This window comes from Henckelia pumila, chromosome 3 (assembly GCF_033568475.1).
Source record: "Henckelia pumila isolate YLH828 chromosome 3, ASM3356847v2, whole genome shotgun sequence".
Classification (NCBI taxonomy): domain Eukaryota; kingdom Viridiplantae; phylum Streptophyta; class Magnoliopsida; order Lamiales; family Gesneriaceae; genus Henckelia; species Henckelia pumila.
The window spans coordinates 60786237-60805752 of record NC_133122.1 but is presented as its reverse complement, the minus strand read 5'-3'; the positions used below and the strand labels follow the sequence as shown (position 1 = coordinate 60805752).

Genomic DNA, 19516 nt, shown 5'->3' with positions numbered 1-19516 from the left:
AAATGTCATTCATTAATCAATTATATATCAAACATATCATCCTGAGATAGGATATTACAAATAATATCTGAAACATGATACGTAACAAAAGGACTAACATAAGAAATGGCCGTCTATGCAAGAGTATCAATCATCATGTTCGCTTGTCTTCTAACATGTCGAATTTTAATTAAAAGCCGGATATTCAGACAAGAGTTTCCGATCGACAACCTGTGATGATAGATCCAACTCAGAGAATTGAGGTATTTGAAAGGTAATATTTCGCATTCATTTGATTGTTTGCATAAATTTATTAGTAATACATTAAATATAATGTAATTTGAAATTTATTATTGTCTCAATCCAAAGTGATATATATATTAGTTCAAGGAAGATTTTGTTATTGAAATTGGTTCTCGATCCTAAAATATTATCTCAAATTTGAACTTTAATCAACAGATAAGTTAGATAAGCTAAGTGTCATCCGCGTATATATAAATTAATTGTATTGAGATGCATTAATTATTAATTATTATTATTTCCATTATCTTACTATCTTAATTTATATTACTATATTACTATTATTACTATATTATTAAAGAAAAGAATCTTTTAATAACCGAATTTAAATTAATTTGGTGAAGCCAAAGATGAAATATCTAAAATACCCGTCAAAAAAAGAACAAAAAAAAAAATATGTCTCTATTTTAAACTCCACTTGTCTATGATAATCTCCATTTTTTTACTTCATTTTATTTTCAAATTTAAATTGATATGAAACAAAATATAATAAATGTATACAATAAATAATATTCATGTTTTAATCACACACGCAACTCATTTTGTTTTCAAATTTAAATTGATTTGAAACAAAATATAATACATGTATACAATAAATAATATTCATATTTTAATCGCACGCACTACTCATTTTATTTACAAATTTAAATTGATTTGAGACAAATATATAATATATGTATACAATAAATAATATTCATATATTTTAAAAACACACACAACGCGTGTGCAGACGCGACTAGTTATTATTATTATTAATTAAATTAAATGTGAAAGATGTTTTTGTCAGTGGGCCTGAGCTACTGTTTTACGAATCTGGACATCACTATAAGTAATTGGGCTACTCGCCCAAAGAATGGACCAGCAGGCCAAAAGGCCCAAGTGATTGATCGAGCGGCGGCAGTTTCCCGCCTTTGTTCGCCGCCATATGCGCTTCCCGGGATGCGCCATTCCGTTCCCGCTCTTTCTCCTGCGCTGTTTCGTGTGATCACTTGATACATTTTCCCTCTGGAATTCGATTCAGTTTCTATTTTTTCTTGCTCTGGATTGACACATAAGTGCACATTATATTACTGATTTTACAGAAGAGTAGCAGTCGGATGGGTTCATCGAATAAGACGAGCAATGGCCGCTCGCCTCTGGTCAATCAGCAGAGCCAAATCACCGCTTTCTTTACCAAAAGGCCGGGGACAGCGTCTTCATCTCCTTCTCCGTCGCCAAGCCCAGTTCTCCGTAAGCAAAACCCTCATTCTAGCGCAAATACAAGTTCATTTCAAAGCCCAAGACCAAGCTCGAAGCCGAGCACCTCATCGCCTCTGTCGTCGAAACGCAAGAAACCTCAACTTGTCGTTGGCACGGACTTGCCGACTTTTTCTTCTGAAAATTCCAACTCCGATAAAACAACTTATGGCCCGGAGGTTGTTGAAAGGAGGGTTAGAGTTTATTGGCCGTTAGATAAGTCTTGGTATGAAGGCTGCGTTAAATCGTTTGATAAGCTATCGGGGAAGCATTTGGTGGTGTATGATGATTCAGAGGAGGAAGTGTTACATCTTTCGGAGGAAAACATTGAGTGGGTTAATGGGGAGCCAGCTAAGAAGCTACGGAGGCTAAGAAAAATTTCAGTCGTGGAAGAAGAGGAGGATGACACCGAAAAAGTTGAAGATGATTCAGAGGATGAGGATTGGGTGGAGAATGTTGAGAAAACAGCTATGGAAGAGGAGGATCGACTGGACGACATGGATTTGGATGAAGAGGAGGAATTTGGAAAATGTGATAGAAATAAGAATTTGCATTCAAGGAAGGAAAGTGGGAGTGGAAGCGGAAGCGGAGGGAACAAACGGGGGTCAAATGCTAGTAAGAAGAGCAAGTTTTTCGTAAAACTAAAGAGTAGTAATCTGAAGGTTTCCCCCGCTGTCGATGGGGACAAGCTACCCAAGCCTATGAAAGATAGTAGCGCTGATAGTAAGTGATATATGGATTTTCTCTTCTCCTTTAATGACATGTATTTTGGTATTGCTAGACTTGATTGACACCATTGACGATTGTTCCATATTCCATTCAATCTCTTGTTGCTGGTCTATGCCGTAAACAGAAAGGTTCTGACAAGCAGATATTTTTTTCTGCCTACTTTTTTTAGATGGGATAAATGTATCTATACCAGATTGTTCCTTGGGGGGAATTTCAGCTGATAGATTTGCCGCACGCAATATGGAGAAGCTAGGCTTCCTTGACAAGTGAGTTAATATGAGCACGTTTTTCAGTTATAAATAAATTTGGAGGCAATAATCAAGTCTAGCCGAACTTTTCTTGTTTATTTACTGGGAATATCAGACCATTGTGCTGTCATTGTTCACATGTGTTTCAATAGCATCTACCTCTTACCATTCCGCATCAAATCCTATTCGGTATTGAGTTCTTTTCAAAATAAAATATAAGCCATTCAATATGCATCTTGCCTTAAACAGGGATCGGAGGGATGCCAAAAGAAGACGTCCTGGGGATGTGGACTATGACTCAAGAACCCTTTACCTGCCTCCAAACTTCTTAAAAAGTTTGACCGAAGGCCAAGTATGTTTACTTATTCACTCTATGGTTTTAACTTATTTTCATGATATTTCTGGGTGGTTTATCTAAAGCCACTTCTTTAACTTTAGAGGCAATGGTGGGAATTTAAGTCAAAGCACATGGATAAGGTTCTTTTTTTCAAGGTAATATCTAGAGGTCGCACGGCCCCAAAGTTCGTTATCAATGTCATTTACTTATTAAAAGTTCTTGTTTAGCTGTGATCATGATTTTTCCTGTTGAATCAGATGGGAAAATTTTATGAACTTTTTGAAATGGATGCACATGTTGGAGCAAAAGAACTTGGTTTACAATACATGAAGGTACTTGGGCTCGGTAATGGCTGGTAGTGTATAAATGTTTGCAATATATATGAGGCATCTTGAGAAGTTGTGCAACTTGTGGAAGAATTTAAGCCGTGTGGCTAAAAGTTAGAAAGATTGAACTTGGCCCTTTGGTTTAATATTGCTGAACTTTGAATGTGGTTGCTTTTTGTTCTGCCAGGGGGAGCAACCTCACTGTGGGTTTCCAGAAAGGAACTTCTCAATAAATGTAGAGAAGCTGGCTAGAAAGGTGGTTTTGGAAGTAGACCATTCTGGTCTAATTCTTGTGCTTGAGTTCTTCTTTTCCCTGCTTCTGAACTGTAGTTTTAAACGAATCCTTTGTCTTAGTAGGGATATCGTGTTCTTGTTGTGGAGCAAACAGAGACCCCAGAGCAGCTTGATCTTCGTCGAAAGGAGAATGGCTGCAAAGATAAGGTCATTCTAAATAAGATAAGATCATAGGATTTATTTTTATATACCATAATTTCTTATGATAATTGAGTTAGTTGTTAAGCTGATATGTTATTCCCATATTTCCAGGTTGTGAAACGGGACATTTGCGCTGTGGTCACAAAAGGAACTTTAACAGAGGGAGAAATACTTTCAACCACTCCTGAAGCTTCTTATCTTATGGCAGTGACCGAAAGTTGTCAGACTTCGACAAATCAGCGAGGTGCCCATATCTTTGGTGTTTGCGTGGTTGATGTTGCTACAAGCAATATTATTCTTGGACAGGTTGGTTTACCAATTTAAGTTGCAATAAATTTGTGCCAAATATTAATTCACAACCAGTATAAGTTTTGATTGTCAGAGTGATATGTTATATCCTCAAACTGTGCGATGAAAAATGCAACTATTTATCCATGGTCCATGGAGGAAGAACTTCATCAATTCTGGGGTGCTAAAACAACACCTTATGTCTACCATTTCTCCTGAATTGAGGCTCAAATTCCATGTTTTGAACTTCTGAGAATGCATTGTTTGACATTGATTATTTGTAACATTGCGCCTAAAAGCTGCAATTGCAAGTATCTACATTAACAAAATTTTCAGTATTATCCAAAAAATTTATGTGGATGGCAGAACGTCATTTTTTAAGAAATTTTTTGTAGTTGAGAGAAATTATCTATAACTCCAATTATGCTGCCTTTGACCAGTTCAGGGATGATTCAGATTGCAGTTCCTTGTGCTCTCTATTGTCTGAACTAAGACCTGTGGAAATTATCAAACCTGCCAAGCTGCTATGTCCTGAGACTGAAAAGGCACTGTTTAGGCATACAAGAAATCCTCTAGTTAATGAGTTGGTTCCCTTCTCTGAGTTCTGGATTGCTGAGAAAACAATTCGCGAGGTTACAAGTATCTATCAGAGAATTGTTGATCGGTCATGTATTGAAACAGTAAATAATGTTGTGGTAAACTCGTCTTTAAATTGTGGTGATTCTAAATGTCTTCCAGAGGTATTATCCGACCTTGTGAATTTGGGTGAGAATGGGAGCCAAGCTCTCTCAGCTCTTGGTGGTGCTCTTTTCTACCTCCGACAGGCATTTTTGGATGAAACCCTACTCAGATTTGCTAAATATGAGTTGCTTCCATGTTCTGGTTTTGGTGAAATGATTCAAAAACCATATACGGTTCTAGATGCTGCTGCACTAGAAAATCTTGAGATATTTGAAAACAGCAGAAATGGGGAGTCTTCTGGGTATGCACGGCTCACTCTATTCTATTACGTATTTTTTAAAAGCTCTCTTCTTCCACATTGTCGTAACTATCTGTCGGTTTCATATATGTGCAGCACATTATATGCTCAATTGAATCATTGTGCTACAGCATTTGGGAAAAGGTTACTTAGAACATGGCTCGCCAGGCCTTTGTATCATCTCGAGCCAATTAAGGAACGACAGGATGCTATAGCAGAATTGAAGGTGTGCCGACTCTGAAAGACGTTACCTTTTTTGACCATTCAGCTGCTTCAACCTTTTCATTTGTCATTTGAATGTTTATTGGTGTTTGAAATTGACTTGTACAACAACATAGGGATGGAGCGGTTGTAGGTCGGTCATTCCTCCTGGAATACTACTTTTATGAGTTTATCAGTAGAGAAGTGCTGAAATTCATGCAACTTTGATGTATCATTTTTTTCCGGAGAATACTGCATCTTTATCATAACATCTACCTATCCTACGATATTTTTATTCTACTTATAATGTCAGTCATATTGTCCGGCTGAAACATTATCCATCTACATGACTTGAGTTTTATCTACAGAACAACTAATTTGATTTTAAAGCTTTTGACTTTTTAGGGAGTTGGTCAACCATATGTGCTTGATTTTAGAAAGGAGTTGATCAAGCTCCCTGACATGGAACGGCTGCTTGCATGCATCTTTGCTAGCAGGTAATGCTGCAAAAACCATTGTATAGTCATAAATAGTCATAAGAATTCTCTCACTGGTCTCTTATAGGGAATTTATGTTTTTTGGGCTTTGGGTGAACACAGTGAAGCTAATGGCAGGAATGCAAATAAAGTTGTGTTATATGAGGATGCATCGAAGAAGCAGCTTCAAGAGTTCATTTCAGCTCTTCGCGGATGTGAACTGATGATTCAGTCAATTGCATCATTTGGTGGCAATTTGGGAAATGTTGAATCTAGGCTATTGCATCACCTTTTCGCTCCTGGTACTGACTAATGCAATAACATTTTTTTTATTTTGCATTGCAACATAAAATCTTACGAGCAGCTCATAGAGCAGGTGCCGGGATTCCTGATGTCAGTTCGATTTTGAGGCATTTCAAAGATGCCTTTGACTGGGAGGAAGCAAATAATTCAGGGCGTATAATTCCTCGAGAAGGGGCTGATGTTGAGTATGATGCTGCATTTCAAAAATTGAATTACATTGAATCCGATCTGAGAAAACATTTGAAAGAACAGCACAAATTACTTGGTGATGCATCTGTAAGAACTTTTCCACGTTACATTGCTACTCTAAGTTTTCGCTTGGTAATGTGATAGAATTTATTGATAAGTTTTGTTGGTATTACTGAAATGATTGGAAGTGGTGTGGAACAGTGACGTAAATAATAACATATTTGATTGAATTGCTCAAGCTTGTGATTAAGATCATAATAAAAAGATAATTATATTTTTATCTTTTGTCCGTTATAAATAATATTTTGTTGGGTTTGGTAGAATAAAACCGAGATTAGAATTAATACTGAAAGATGAATTATATTCTCAAATTTTGGCAATTGAAAATTTAACTATCTTTGGTTTGGCTAAAAGTATATATGAATCGTAAATATAATTTTGTTGGTGTATGACTTTTAAGCAAAACAAAATAAATTCTTGTCTTAGATTTGGAAAGCTATTTTTGGTAATTGAGATAAAAATACCTAAAAATCACTCTGACCAAAAGGGCCAAAAAGTCCCTCGGATAACGGGCCCGTAGATTTCTTATGGGTTGTAGAATTCAAGCCAAACTCTTCATACTGTCTGATTAGCAATCAAACCTAAGACTAATCCGTGAAGTAAACACAACTTAATAGCATCTTAATTCAGCATATCCTATGATTTATTAATCTTTAATGTTTTGTAGATCAGTTATGTAACGGTTGGAAAAGACGCATATCTTTTGGAAGTCCCAGAAAGTTTATCTCACAGCATTCCGAAGGAGTACGAGTTAAGATCATCCAAGAAGGTAAGACAACAAATATGGAATCTTTAGCTATATTTGGCTCTGGATATATGAGAACAGGGAATTATTTTGTAAAGAAGGATTTGGTAGAGGAATTGTACCGTGCATTTTGACAACTTTTTATCAATGATTAAGAATTCCAGGAAACCAGATTAGCGAAAAAAGAAATCTCTGCTTATTCTCAAATTGGACCTACATTCAGAAGATCTCGTAGTTTCTATCTACAATAATGTTGATCGGTTTTATCTTCTTAAAATTGCGGTGAAAACTTCCTATTTCATCATATATATACATGGGGGACAAAAAATCTGATTACATCTTTTTCCATTTCTTCATCTGATAAAAATATTTTAGTATAATCGTGGTCCTTTGATATCTTATAAAATTGAACTCTTCTAAAATAAAAAAATAAAAAAAAAAGCCTTCAAGAATTAAACATCTCATTAGTCAGTTGAGAAGCTAGCAAATGCCATTATTTTGCTTGGCACACCCTTGGCGAATACAATGATTATTATAGTGAATAGTAATTTGAACTTGCATTTACTTCTGTTGACAACAAATATATTATTAATTTTTCAGTAACTAATTATATAAGTTGATGTCAAGCATCGATTTTCATCCATTGATCTGTTGGAGATCAAATAAGTTATTTAGCTATGATTTTATGAAGATAAACTTGTCGTTGCTATATTTTATTTTTCTTGACAGCTTATTTACTTCACTAGGGTTACTTCCGGTACTGGACTCCAGTTATTAAAAAATTATTAGGAGAACTATCTCAAGCTGAATCCGAGAAGGAGTCAAAATTGAAGAGTATCCTGCGGAGGTTGGTTGAACGATTTTGTGAGAATCACTGTAAATGGAGACAGTTGGTCTCAACTATTGCAGGTATGAATGATATCATTGTGACTATATAATGAAGGATGTATTCTGTCGTTCATACTATCATGTGATCCTCACATTCCTTGTCTGAATATTACTTCCTTTGTCTGAGAAATGAGATATCTGTTCCACTCTCTTGTGCAGTATTGGTGTTATTTTAGCGTTGGTCTTCCATGCGAGATAAAACTGACTATATATTTTGTCAGATGATTTGTTTTATAACAGTCAAAGTGCATATATAGCGACATAGGTATGTTGGCGGACATCCACGTAGTCGTAGCAACTGAAATCTCCCCTCGCTGATATCATGGGTGGTTTTTCCCAGTGATAAAAGAATGATTTATAAGCTGAAAATACTTCTGTATGGCACATTATAAACCGCCGCAGTAACCTCTCTAAGTAACATAAAGTTATTCAAGAGTTGTTCAAAGGAGAGGCTGTGGAACAATAGGTCATATGACATTTACATTTTTCAGAACTGGACGTTTTGATCAGCTTATCCATTGCAAGTGAGTACTATGAAGGGAAAACATGTCGTCCGATTCTATCTGCTTCTTTTGCCAATGAAGTGCCGCGCTTGAGTGCTAAAAGTTTGGGGCATCCTGTTCTTAAGGGTGATACTTTAGGAGACGGTACCTTTGTCACCAATGATATCACACTTGGTGGTTCTGACAATGCCAGCTTTATACTTCTTACGGGTCCTAACATGGGTGGGAAGTCTACTCTCTTGCGCCAAGTTTGCTTGGCTGTGATTTTGGCCCAGGTCAGTTTTTGGAACTGTAAAGGAAGTATCTCTGAAATGTCCTATTTCTTTATTAATGTCTCCACTTGACTATCCCAGATAGGAGCTGATGTGCCAGCAGAAAGTTTTGAGCTGTCTCCTATTGATCGAATTTTTGTTCGAATGGGTGCTAAAGATCATATTATGGCTGGCCACAGTACATTCCTCACAGAGCTTTTGGAAACTGCTTCTATGCTGGTATGATCTTGAGATTCAATGTAACTATGTTAGCAGGATATAAAGAGTCTGCATGGTTTTGGTCGTTCTTCTCAATTATTCTTTGAAATCATGTGATTTGGTTACAATATTCTTTTGATATCCCAGTAGATGTACATGGGTGACTGATGGGCTTCGAGTTACCATATGTATGTAGATTCTATAGCAACATTCCGAGCGTTTCAAATTTAAGAACTTAGCTAATTGCAATTTGCATCTGAGGTTTGGTTTTGTTGCCAAATCTGTTTTTTCTTATAGTCGTTTGTAGCTCCTTAGAATTGTTTGATATTTAGCTCATTTACATTGCATCTGTCATGTTCTACACCTATTGATGTTTATAATACAGTCTTCAGCTACTCAATGTTCACTCGTGGCATTGGATGAGCTGGGACGAGGGACATCAACATCAGATGGCCAAGCGATTGCGTGCGTGCTATTTCACTATAATTTATTTCAATTTTTTCATATTTTTATTTCCATTTAGTATTTGTCAGATCACATTATTTTGCAGGCATCTTGGTTATGGTCGAATATCTAATAGCATGCACATTATTTAACTTCCTGAAAGAGACACATTCTAGTTTTCTTATTCTGATATCTTTTGCAGTGCATCAGTTCTTGAACATTTTGTCAGCACTGTACGATGCCGGGGAATGTTTTCTACTCATTATCACAAATTAGCAATTGAGTACCAGAAAAATCCCAAGGTAAGTCATCTTATGTTTTGGAAATGAAATTTTAGATTTGTTCAGCCTGGTGCGTAGAAAGACCTTTGGAGATGTTATTAAATGGCTATTTCATACAATTATATGATTCTGTTGTTGAGGCATGTTAAAAGTGTGTTTAATTTTTATGCAACGAATGCAGAAAATTTTGTATTCTAAAGTAACTTATTATTCAAGTACCCATATTATTGTGGCATATAATTTAAGAAAACTCCTTCACTTATCATTATGAAGAAGAATGATTTGTACTGTATTTTCCACTTAAAAACTGCATTTTTAACGTCTGTGCAGGTCTCCCTCTGTCATATGGCATGCCAAGTTGGGAAAGGAATCACGGGTTTAGAGGAAGTTATCTTCCTTTACAAATTGAGGAATGGCACGTGCCCAAGAAGTTACGGTGTGAATGTTGCTCGATTAGCTGGTAAGTTATCCTTAACGGCATTTGAAATACGTGAACAACTCTGTGTCCTAACAAATAAAAAACCAGAAACTTTCAAACAAGGAAAGTTCAGACTTCTTAGCAAAAAATTTCATTTTCTACCAAATATTTACCTTATGAGAATGTTCTGCTTGATCTTTCATTCTACCTTCCTATGACTGATGTACTCTTTGTTACTTTGATCTCATGGCAGTTCCTTGTTTTCTGCTGTTTTTCATTTATCCTATATTTTTCTACCTCGATATTGTTTTATTATTAGCACCATTTTCCAGGACTTCCTGATGAAGTACTACAAAGGGCCGCAAAAATGTCTATGAAGTTGGAAGAAGGAAGTCATGGCAAAAGCTCAGGAGCCAACTCACACATTCAAAGTTGGGAAGATGAAGTCTCATTGGTCATCCAAAACTTATTAAAAGTTGCAGCTAACAAAGACCGCAAGTCTTTCTCTAAGACCGTCGTTGTCGACTCTTTGATCAACCTGCAGAATCAAGCAAGGTTGCTTCTAGAACAATACTAGAAACCATGTACAGAACTGCAGAGATTAGCTCTGCTTCATGATTCCATCTTTCCTCTGCAGTGCATTCTTCTTTTTCAGTCGTCGGGTAACCAAATTTTGTGTTCAATCTGAGATTGAACTGAATTGGCATCACATATTTATGTAGCTATTGCATACAAAATCTCCCTTTCTTTCAATTGAATGTAAAAAATTTCTTGTTTGTTCTTCAACAATATCATGCGTACAAGATGTACAACCAAAGACACATAAGTTAACTAACATTTGTAGAATATTCTTACTGGTCTTCATTACCCCTCACGTGCCCATTTCCGAAATCTGTAACAACACAAGTTCAACTCTTCAATTCTATACAACGGAAGGAATTGGTGCCACTTTGTTCATTTCACAAGCAATGTTGGTTTACAACCTTAACTCGAGCCAATTGAGTGTAAAATGGATTCACTATCCATGAGAAAAGTCAAAGGAGCACGAAATCCTCTATATAAAATCAATAGCCTTTCAAAATCTTACTCATATTTTAAAATCAGACCACTAATCCTCTGAAAGTGAAACATGAATAGTGCTTAAAAGGTTTTTATTTTTCATGTAGAACTTCATGTTTTTTCACATTTCACAATGCTTGCCAATGTAATTTGTCCATTTGAACGAATGATTCGTGAAATTTTACAAGCATAATGTTAATAATTCCCACGAAATTTTCCGAGGAATTACCTGACTAGGATGCCTGACACTGTCTAGCAAAGCAGTAAAAATCCGAAGCAGAATGTACATTGGAAAAACTATGCCACTAATCTTGACCATCAGCACCTGCATTAATATTTTAGCCAAAAAAAAAGCTCAATCAGTTTGTGAACATCATGTACATTTTAATTCAAAGTATAGGAATAGGACAGGCGCTTACAGTAAGAAGCGAAAACGGGTATCCCCCGACGCCGACGGCGAGGACAACATATACATGTCTGATCAGAAGCAGGGCAGTGAACTGCATGCATATATGAAAGAGTGGTAAATAGAAGAGCAAAATAAAAAACAAAACAGTAATTAAAAAAATCTCTAGATATTCTCATTAATTCGTTTTCATCTGCATCATAATTAGAGTTCAACACCGTGGGGTCAAGTGGCTTGATTTGGACCATTTTTTCCATGTTTAATCAGATTTCTATGTGGCAGCTTGTCTTAAACAACTACAGACTGTCACAACATATACTCGCAAAAACACGAATTCGATCCAATCCTCTTCAAATCTTTCGAAATCTAGAATTTTAGGTAACATTTGCAACCTCTAAAAAAACAAGAGATTATGGAGATTCTCTTCACAAATTATAATCATTCATTTTTTTGTGAAGAGAATCTCCATAATCACTTGTTTTTAGAGGTTCCAAACACTACCTTAGTTCCACCTCCATTCAAAAATCCCGACTCGGCCAATGCCAGCTCACATCTTTCTCATGTGAAACCATAGTATATCGCCTTATATATGCATTAGTACTTTTCTTCCAAAGTTGCAATACAACTGTCATATTTCAAGAACAACATATATTTTTTTTGAAATTGGACCTCAAAAAATAGAGATAAAATGTGAAAATTAGACTAACAATCAGAGCCACTGATCTGCAGTAAGCACCACTTTGATCAGCTGCGGCACTTTCAAGAATGTCTTCTTCATTTTCTTGATCTGCCCCACTTCTCGAGTCTTCCAAACTTACTCTATATGAAGCACAATATTAAATTATAGCACGATCAATTAAAAAATAACCGAAAGTATACATTTTTAAAAGAAAACGAAAAAGAGACAAATATGAATACCTTATTGTCACTATTGTATCATTTAATTGTGTCTTCTGGGGCGGAGATGTGTACCCAGGCTCAAATTTCTGCGATAAAATATTCCAATTTTTAACACAATTAAAGTCTACTCCGACCATCCATATATTTATTTAAAATTTATGCATGATGTTGCGTATCTTAAAATTGTTCTCAATTTCACACAGATATATGCAAGTTGCGGATACAGATAAGATAGAAGAAATGTCCTATTCTTTGCTAAATATATAAAAAGAGAGCAACTTTATTATATTCCAAGAAAGCCAGTTAGCTGCGAAAGAGACATAAAACAATTCCTTTGCCTTCCATAATTGATATGCTTATCTATAACACGCTGTTATGAAATTAAAAAAAAAAAAAAAAAAAACTTACAATCATTTCTTTATAAACCAAAATAGAAAAATCCCAGTTATAAAAAAAAAATCTTGAATTGATATGATAATCGTACTATACTGTCTTGTATCGACAATGAGTTGTTATAGCAATTTGGATTAATCATTTTCAGTATATGATTTTAGAATCAAGACGGATACGGAGCAGTCGCTGCACGTACTGTTAGAATATTTTTTCAGAATATTTTCAGAAATTTTGTTGCCGATGACGAATAAAGATTTCCGCTGTTAGAATATTTTTTCAGTTGTCACATTCGTTCAGATACGTCTTTTCATTCTCTATAAATAGAGGTGCATCATCAGATTCAAATGTCTTGAATTAGATTATTATCTCCATTGTATCCTGAGAGAGATCTTAAAAACATCTCTTAAAAGATTGCGTTTAAAACGTGTCTTGAAGTTCATCATTAAATCCTTTTTAAATTTACGAAATTCTTCAACACGTACAAATACCATTGGCGTGAAAATTAAATGATAAAATAAATATCATGGGTACCTCTAAGCAAATTTCACAAGTTGTGTTTCCCTTTTCATTGCACCACCTCTGAATGCAATCCCTGTGTGCAAACTACAAACAGAGAAGAAAGGAATCAAATAATCCTTATCAGATAATCAATAAAAAATCAATGGTAACATTAAAGTTTGAAGCCACATATATGAAATAGAAACAGAGAAATTTTCTCCAAAATATACTACTGAATGAAAACTAATAACATCATTAAATTTGGAGCTTACTGTCTGACTAAAAACAGATAAATTTTCTGGGAAATATACTTAATAATAAAATTTTAAATTTGAAGCTCGAATTATGAATAAAAACAGAGAACTTTCTGGGAAATATGCCATTTGGAGCTTATTGGGTGATTAAGAACAGAGGAATTATCTGGGGAAAATACCTTTACAGTCCCAGAACAAGCACAAGGGGCCTCCAATCTTTGAAAATCTTCTTCGTGGCATATTCTGCATGCAAATATTTCTCCAGAAAATGATCTTAAATCATCTACCAAGAACACAGTATCACCCATTCTTTTCAAAATAATAACCAATAATTCAAAAAATGTATTCTTTTTTCTCTCTAGCTTTTTGCTTCTTTCCTTCTCTCATCAAATTTACGAGTTTTATAGGAATTTATACAAAATAAGCTTTGACTGTGACGTGGAGGTGAGTTTATCAAAATAAGTAACGTATGGAATATTTATATTTTCATCCCAATAGCCCAAATTATGGCAACCAATAACTAAAGTGGGGGGTGGTTTAGTTCGGTAATTGAATTTTGCAACATAAAAATGTGATGAGACGATTTTATGGATTCGGTTATTTAAAAAAAACATTACTTTTTATGTTAAATTATATTACTTTCATGACAAATATATATGTTACTTTTTATGATCGACTCGTCTAATATAAAAATAGATATGTTAAAATCCAATAAAACGATTTTTTTTCTCACCAAATGGAACCGAGCGATTTTTTTCCCAAAATCGGACAAACTGAGCCAAATTAAAAATCGATTATTTTGATCCATAATCAGATTGATCGGGAAAAAAAGTTTAAAACAAATAGAAATTCTCTAGGGCACTCAGAATTTTGGACATGAAACGAAAATGCCAATTTACGTTATTGAGTCCTTACAATGTGTTATCTGCTTTGATGGCAACTACCAAATAAAATTTTAGGGTGAAAAATTTTTGTTTTTTTTTAGTTAAAGGAGAAAATTGTTATAATTGAGCTTCAAATATGATATTTCGTCCCAAATTTAAGATCTTAGTGTCAGACGTTCTATCAACTTTGATTATAATTACGTGTAAATTTATTTATTTTTTTGACGTGGGAACCCGCAGCAGATATCTTTCGGTGTGCTCTGGGTAAACCCTGGGACTAACGCAATAGCCTGCAAACTACGCTAGTCAAGTAAACCACACTAGGCAAGCCGCAAACCCTGTGTGACAGGCTAGTCCAAGAAGGTATTGTCAGGGGAATCGAACTCCTGACATATGGTCAAGAGTTCACCTACTCCATCAACTTGGACACCCTTTATAATTTAGGGAGTTGGGGGACTGAAATTCCGAAAGAACCCTTAGCACGGGAATGAGCTGGACTGCAACATGCCGGTGAGTTGACCAAAACACGTAGCCTATATAATATTTATGTTTAGATCCTTGAAAATCAATCCTTCTTAGTTAGTCCACAAAATAAAATCTCATGTGTAATTCATGCTAATATTATTTATTCATATAACTCCCAGTTGAGCCTCATGTGCAGCTCGTGCCAATTTTACTCGATTAAATGGTCATGTGAAGGGAGATTGAGTCGATTGACCAAGTTGAATCGAGCGAAATCAGATATCTTCCTCGAATAGATCCATCATTTGCGAAGACCTCAACCGGACGAACATGTCACATATGGCCGCCATGGAATCCCATTAATAACAACTCGATGACGAAATTAGCCAAATCATTCCATGATTTATTTTTAGTCCATATACCATATTATGGTTTAAATTGTTGTGTGGTTTTTTTAGTATGTGAATTAGTGCATCGCAGCAATAAATATGAGTCAAAATGCATTAATTGTTTGTAAGCTTTCTCTCGTTGAATGGGCCAAACTTTTATGCGTGAGATGTATTGAAGATGAATCCCAACTTATTAAACCATTCACAGAAAAAGTCTCGCCAATGACGCCAACATATTTATTACATTAATTGATTATGGGAAATTTTTTTTATTCAAAAGACCATTTTGTGTTTTGAGAATTTGTCAACTTTTGGAGCTGAAAAGCCTTCGAGTTATGAACCAATGATCGGGGTTATGGGCCCCAATCATCGGTCGGAAAACGTGTTTTCGCCGCAGGCCCAAAAGGTTAGCCAAGATTCTGTAGGGCCTACTTCGGAGCCCATAACTTCGGTGCATTGTTTAATGTTACCCAATATTCCTCCCACTAATCTTGAGAGAAGGACGATCATTATTTTATTTTATGTTTTGAATTCCATGCGAAATTTAGATGCAATCATAGTTGAATAGGTTTCATGCATTTTTTTTCTATATTTACAATAAAAAATAATAATAATGTTATATTTTTTTTTATGAGTGATCCACAAAATTAACCCGCGAGTTCATAGAAGTTTTTGTAATTACGATTCATGCACATGTAAAAATTGTTCCAATTTGTTGCATTCCACAAGAATAAATCTAACTTCCAAGATACAGCAAACTATCGCCTTCGCATTAATTTCCTTATGCTTACCTGCTTTTGTTGAATTTTGTGTTCCATTATACGGGTGTTGGGTGGCAGATCATGAGATGAAGTAAATAAATAAATTTTGAATTTTTATGTATACTTTCTGGAAATAAAAAGTCATCATCCCTTAATTTTGGCAGATCAAATTGCATGAGATGATAATTTTTTTTTAAATAAAAATGATGTACAATTTCTGGAAAAAAAAATACAAGAAAAGTCATTTTCATCCCTTAATTTCAATAAATTGGTACCTTCCTCTAGTAGCATCTCTTGGTTTATGGGAGACATTCATGCTCCATATATGAGGTGGACTTGGTGGTGGACCAGCCTATACATATGTTTGGGGTGATTGGTAAATTGCGTGCGAAAATGTATAATCTATAAATTACACACAAAAATTTGTGAGATTGATTTCGGATTCGATCTAATTTATGAAAAAAAATATTATTAAATTGGATCGATTCGTCTCACGAATAAATATTTTTTAATTCATGAGACTATGACAATAGATATTAATAAATTACTCAGATTTTAAAAAACACTTTTAATAATTTGAAAGGATGATGATTGATGAGTACAGAATAAATAAATAAATGAAAAATAACTTTTTTAGGAGCCCAAAAATAACCAATATATTATATAATTTTGTAATTTGAAAAATCAGGTGCCAAAATGTAATAAATTACAAAGCAATATAGTAGTAATTATCGTTCATAAATATAATGAGGTCAAAAAAATTAAGATGGTATCAAAATCAAACAGCAGATATTGTGGTGTTGCTGACATCAATGCTTATCTCCTTTTTCGTCGTCCTTATCGCTTCTCTCAATAATAATCAATAAATTTAACTCAAAATAATAATGATCATGAATGGACTCAAATGCTGAGTGGTCACACCAGTGCCTTCAATCTAATTTTTATTTTTATTTTATTTTATTTTTCAATCATGATTTAATTTACTATAATTTCCAATATAACTATTGTAACATTAGGGAGAATAATAATTAATAACACCACCGATGGGTATCATATTTTAACTTAATTAATAAAAATAGTTAGTTTTCTTTAATTAAGGAGATCGCTCATTTGAACCTCGAAAAAATCACTTGGAGCTTCTAACGACGGTTCGTGAAGTAGGTGACGGTCCCGAAGAAATCAAATATCGGATATCAAATATGTTAGCCGATCCGAAGAAGATGATCATTCGAGTTTAAACCTCAGGAGCACCAGAGGTGATTCAGATAGCTAGTCATTTAAATGCCCACATCAAAATCTATCAATCCAAACACAATCTAAGATAATTTATAATGTTAAAACATTTTTTTCAGTACTAATTTTTATTGGTTTTGAATAAATAAAAGATTTATCTGATGTTTGAAATCTAATTTTTCAAATCAAATATATCCATCCGAAAACAATATTCCAGAATACCTATGCAATTATTAAAACTATTAGAATTTTGACTATGATGTTGAAGGAGTGTTTCTTTTTTCTTTTTTTGGAAGCAAATGTTGAAGGAGTTTTTCTTTGTTTGAACATTAAATCAAGTGCGAAATACTCAAATATAGAAATAAAGAGTTTACGAAGTTTATATGAACTATGAAGGTCTCGAAGAATATACAGAAGCAAATTCACACTGGCATCTGGGATTGGATTGGATTTGATTTATAAGATAGTAGCAAGAGACGGATCAAAAAATTGGACCATAATATCAATGGACTCGGACTCTGTAGGCCCAGTCGTAAGCATAAGTTAGGATCTGAAACACACCCGACTCAAGAGGATATTGACTTTGCCCGGCTCATGAACCAAATCCTAAAGCCCAAATTATAAAATGTAATCTGCATTATCCTCTGGCCCAACTTCAAAAAGAATTCACAATTCATTAATTCACATTCATTCCTTTCTCTCTCTCTCTCTCTCTTTTTTTTCAAAACTTCGTTTTCTTTTTAATTTATTGTCACAAAACTCTAAAATGTTAGTTCTCTGGAGTAATTTGTCTTTTGACTAGTGCCAAGATATTCATTTGCATGTTTATATATATATTGAATAGATTGGATTTTTTTTATTTTATTCGTATGTTTGTCATTCACATAATATTGTTCATGTGTATAATCTACTTAGAGGGTATTTGGCAGAGCTTAAAAGCTCTTTCAAACAACTTATAAGTTGTTTTAGAGCTTTTAGAGGGTATTTGGATAAGCTTATTAAAAAGAGCTTTTACGAGCTTATAAGCGGTTAAAACTTATTTTAAAATAAGCTGTTAAAGTGTTTGGATAAACTTATTTTAAATAACTTAAAGATGTTGATGTGTTTGGTATAATAAGATCTTTTTATTGTCGAAATTACCAAAAAAAGTATAATTATATGAAAATAATGTTTCGAGTTACACATATATGAAAATAGTTTTAGAATAAACATATATTAAAAAATAAAATAGTTATAATATTTTTATTTTAGAAAAATTTATGTGATTTGGAATTTTTTTAAAAAAATAATATTTAATATTTAATGGGTGGAGGATATGTTGAAGATTTATTAAAATATTTAAAGATATTTTAGAGAGATAGAATGTTAAAATAAGATCTTTTTGAAAAAAGTATATCCCCCTTACTTTTTTAAAAACAACTTATAAGCCGTCAAACAACTTATTTTGACAGCTTATAACCTGTTTCTAAAAAAAATTACCGAACTGATCCGGAGAGTTTTTAAGCTCTAAAACAGCTTAAAAGCTGTTTTTAAGAGCTTTTAAGCTCTCCCAAACACCCTCTTAAGCTCTGAAAATTTGTTTGGTAAAAAATATTAAAAACAGCTTATAAGCTGTCAAAATAAGCTGTTTTTAAAAAAGTAAGGAGGGAGGTACGTTTTTTAAAAAGATCTTATTTTAATATTCAATCTCTCTAAAATATCCTTGAATATTTTAATAAATCTCCATCTTATCCTCCACTCATTAAATATTAAAAAAAATTAAAAAAAATTACAAATCACATAAATTTTTTTAAAAGTAAAATATTAAAACAATTTTATTTTTTAATATAGGTTTATTCTAAAACTATTTTCGTATATGTATAACTCGAAACATTATTTTCATAGAATTATATCCTTCTTGGTAATTTTGACAATAAAAGATCTTATAATACCAAACATATCAACATCTTGAAGTTGTTTAAAATAAGTTTACCCAAACACTTTAACAACTTATTTTTAAAATAAGTTCTAATAGCTTATAAGCTCGTAAAACAGCTTTTAAGCTATAAGAGCTTATAAGCTGTTAGAACTTATTTTAAAAATAAGCTTTTAAAGTGTTTGGATAAACTTATTTTAAATAACTTAAAGATGTTGATGTATTTGGTATTATAAGATCTTTTTATCGTCGAAATTACTAAAAAGGGTATAATTATATGAAAATAATGTTTCAAATTATACATATATGAAAATAGTTTTAGAATAAACATATATTAAAAAATAAAATTATTATAATATTTTTATTTTAAAAAAAATTATGTGATTTGAAATTTTTTTTAAAAAAAATATTTAATATTTAATGGGTGGAGGATATAATGAAGATTTATTAAAATATTTAAGGATACTTTAGAGAGATGAAATGTTAAAATAAGATCTTTTTGAAAAAAGCACATCCCCCTTACTTTT

General features: G+C 33.6%; 2 protein-coding genes across 3 annotated transcripts; one reads left to right on the top strand and one right to left on the bottom strand.

Annotated features, from left to right (window-relative positions):
• The first annotated feature begins 127 nt into the window (after positions 1-127).
• LOC140886939 (DNA mismatch repair protein MSH6) lies at positions 128-10425 on the top strand. Of its 2 annotated transcripts, none has more exons than XM_073293881.1 (22): positions 128-253; positions 1362-2238; positions 2414-2510; positions 2742-2844; positions 2931-2984; positions 3087-3161; positions 3343-3411; positions 3513-3596; positions 3702-3896; positions 4319-4860; positions 4954-5083; positions 5464-5555; positions 5658-5836; positions 5911-6113; positions 6754-6855; positions 7578-7740; positions 8211-8497; positions 8576-8713; positions 9078-9157; positions 9339-9438; positions 9748-9877; positions 10168-10425. In XM_073293881.1, the coding sequence occupies exons 2-22, from the start codon at positions 1377-1379 to the stop codon at positions 10410-10412; spliced, it is 3930 nt and encodes a 1309-aa protein (XP_073149982.1). In that variant the 5' UTR covers positions 128-253; positions 1362-1376; the 3' UTR covers positions 10413-10425. The 2 variants fall into 2 exon arrangements, with proteins under 2 accessions (XP_073149982.1, XP_073149981.1); XM_073293880.1 differs by lacking the exon at positions 128-253 and adding an exon at positions 1174-1260.
• Positions 10426-10565: 140 nt separating this feature from the next.
• Positions 10566-13785, bottom strand: LOC140886940 (uncharacterized). Its single transcript, XM_073293882.1, has 7 exons — positions 13525-13785; positions 13125-13196; positions 12219-12286; positions 12008-12119; positions 11314-11394; positions 11124-11219; positions 10566-10727 (listed from the first exon to the last, which is right to left on the bottom strand). Exons 1-7 carry the CDS (start codon positions 13651-13653, stop codon positions 10707-10709), a joined length of 579 nt encoding a protein of 192 aa, XP_073149983.1. The 5' UTR covers positions 13654-13785; the 3' UTR covers positions 10566-10706.
• Between the last annotated feature and the right edge of the window lie 5731 nt (positions 13786-19516).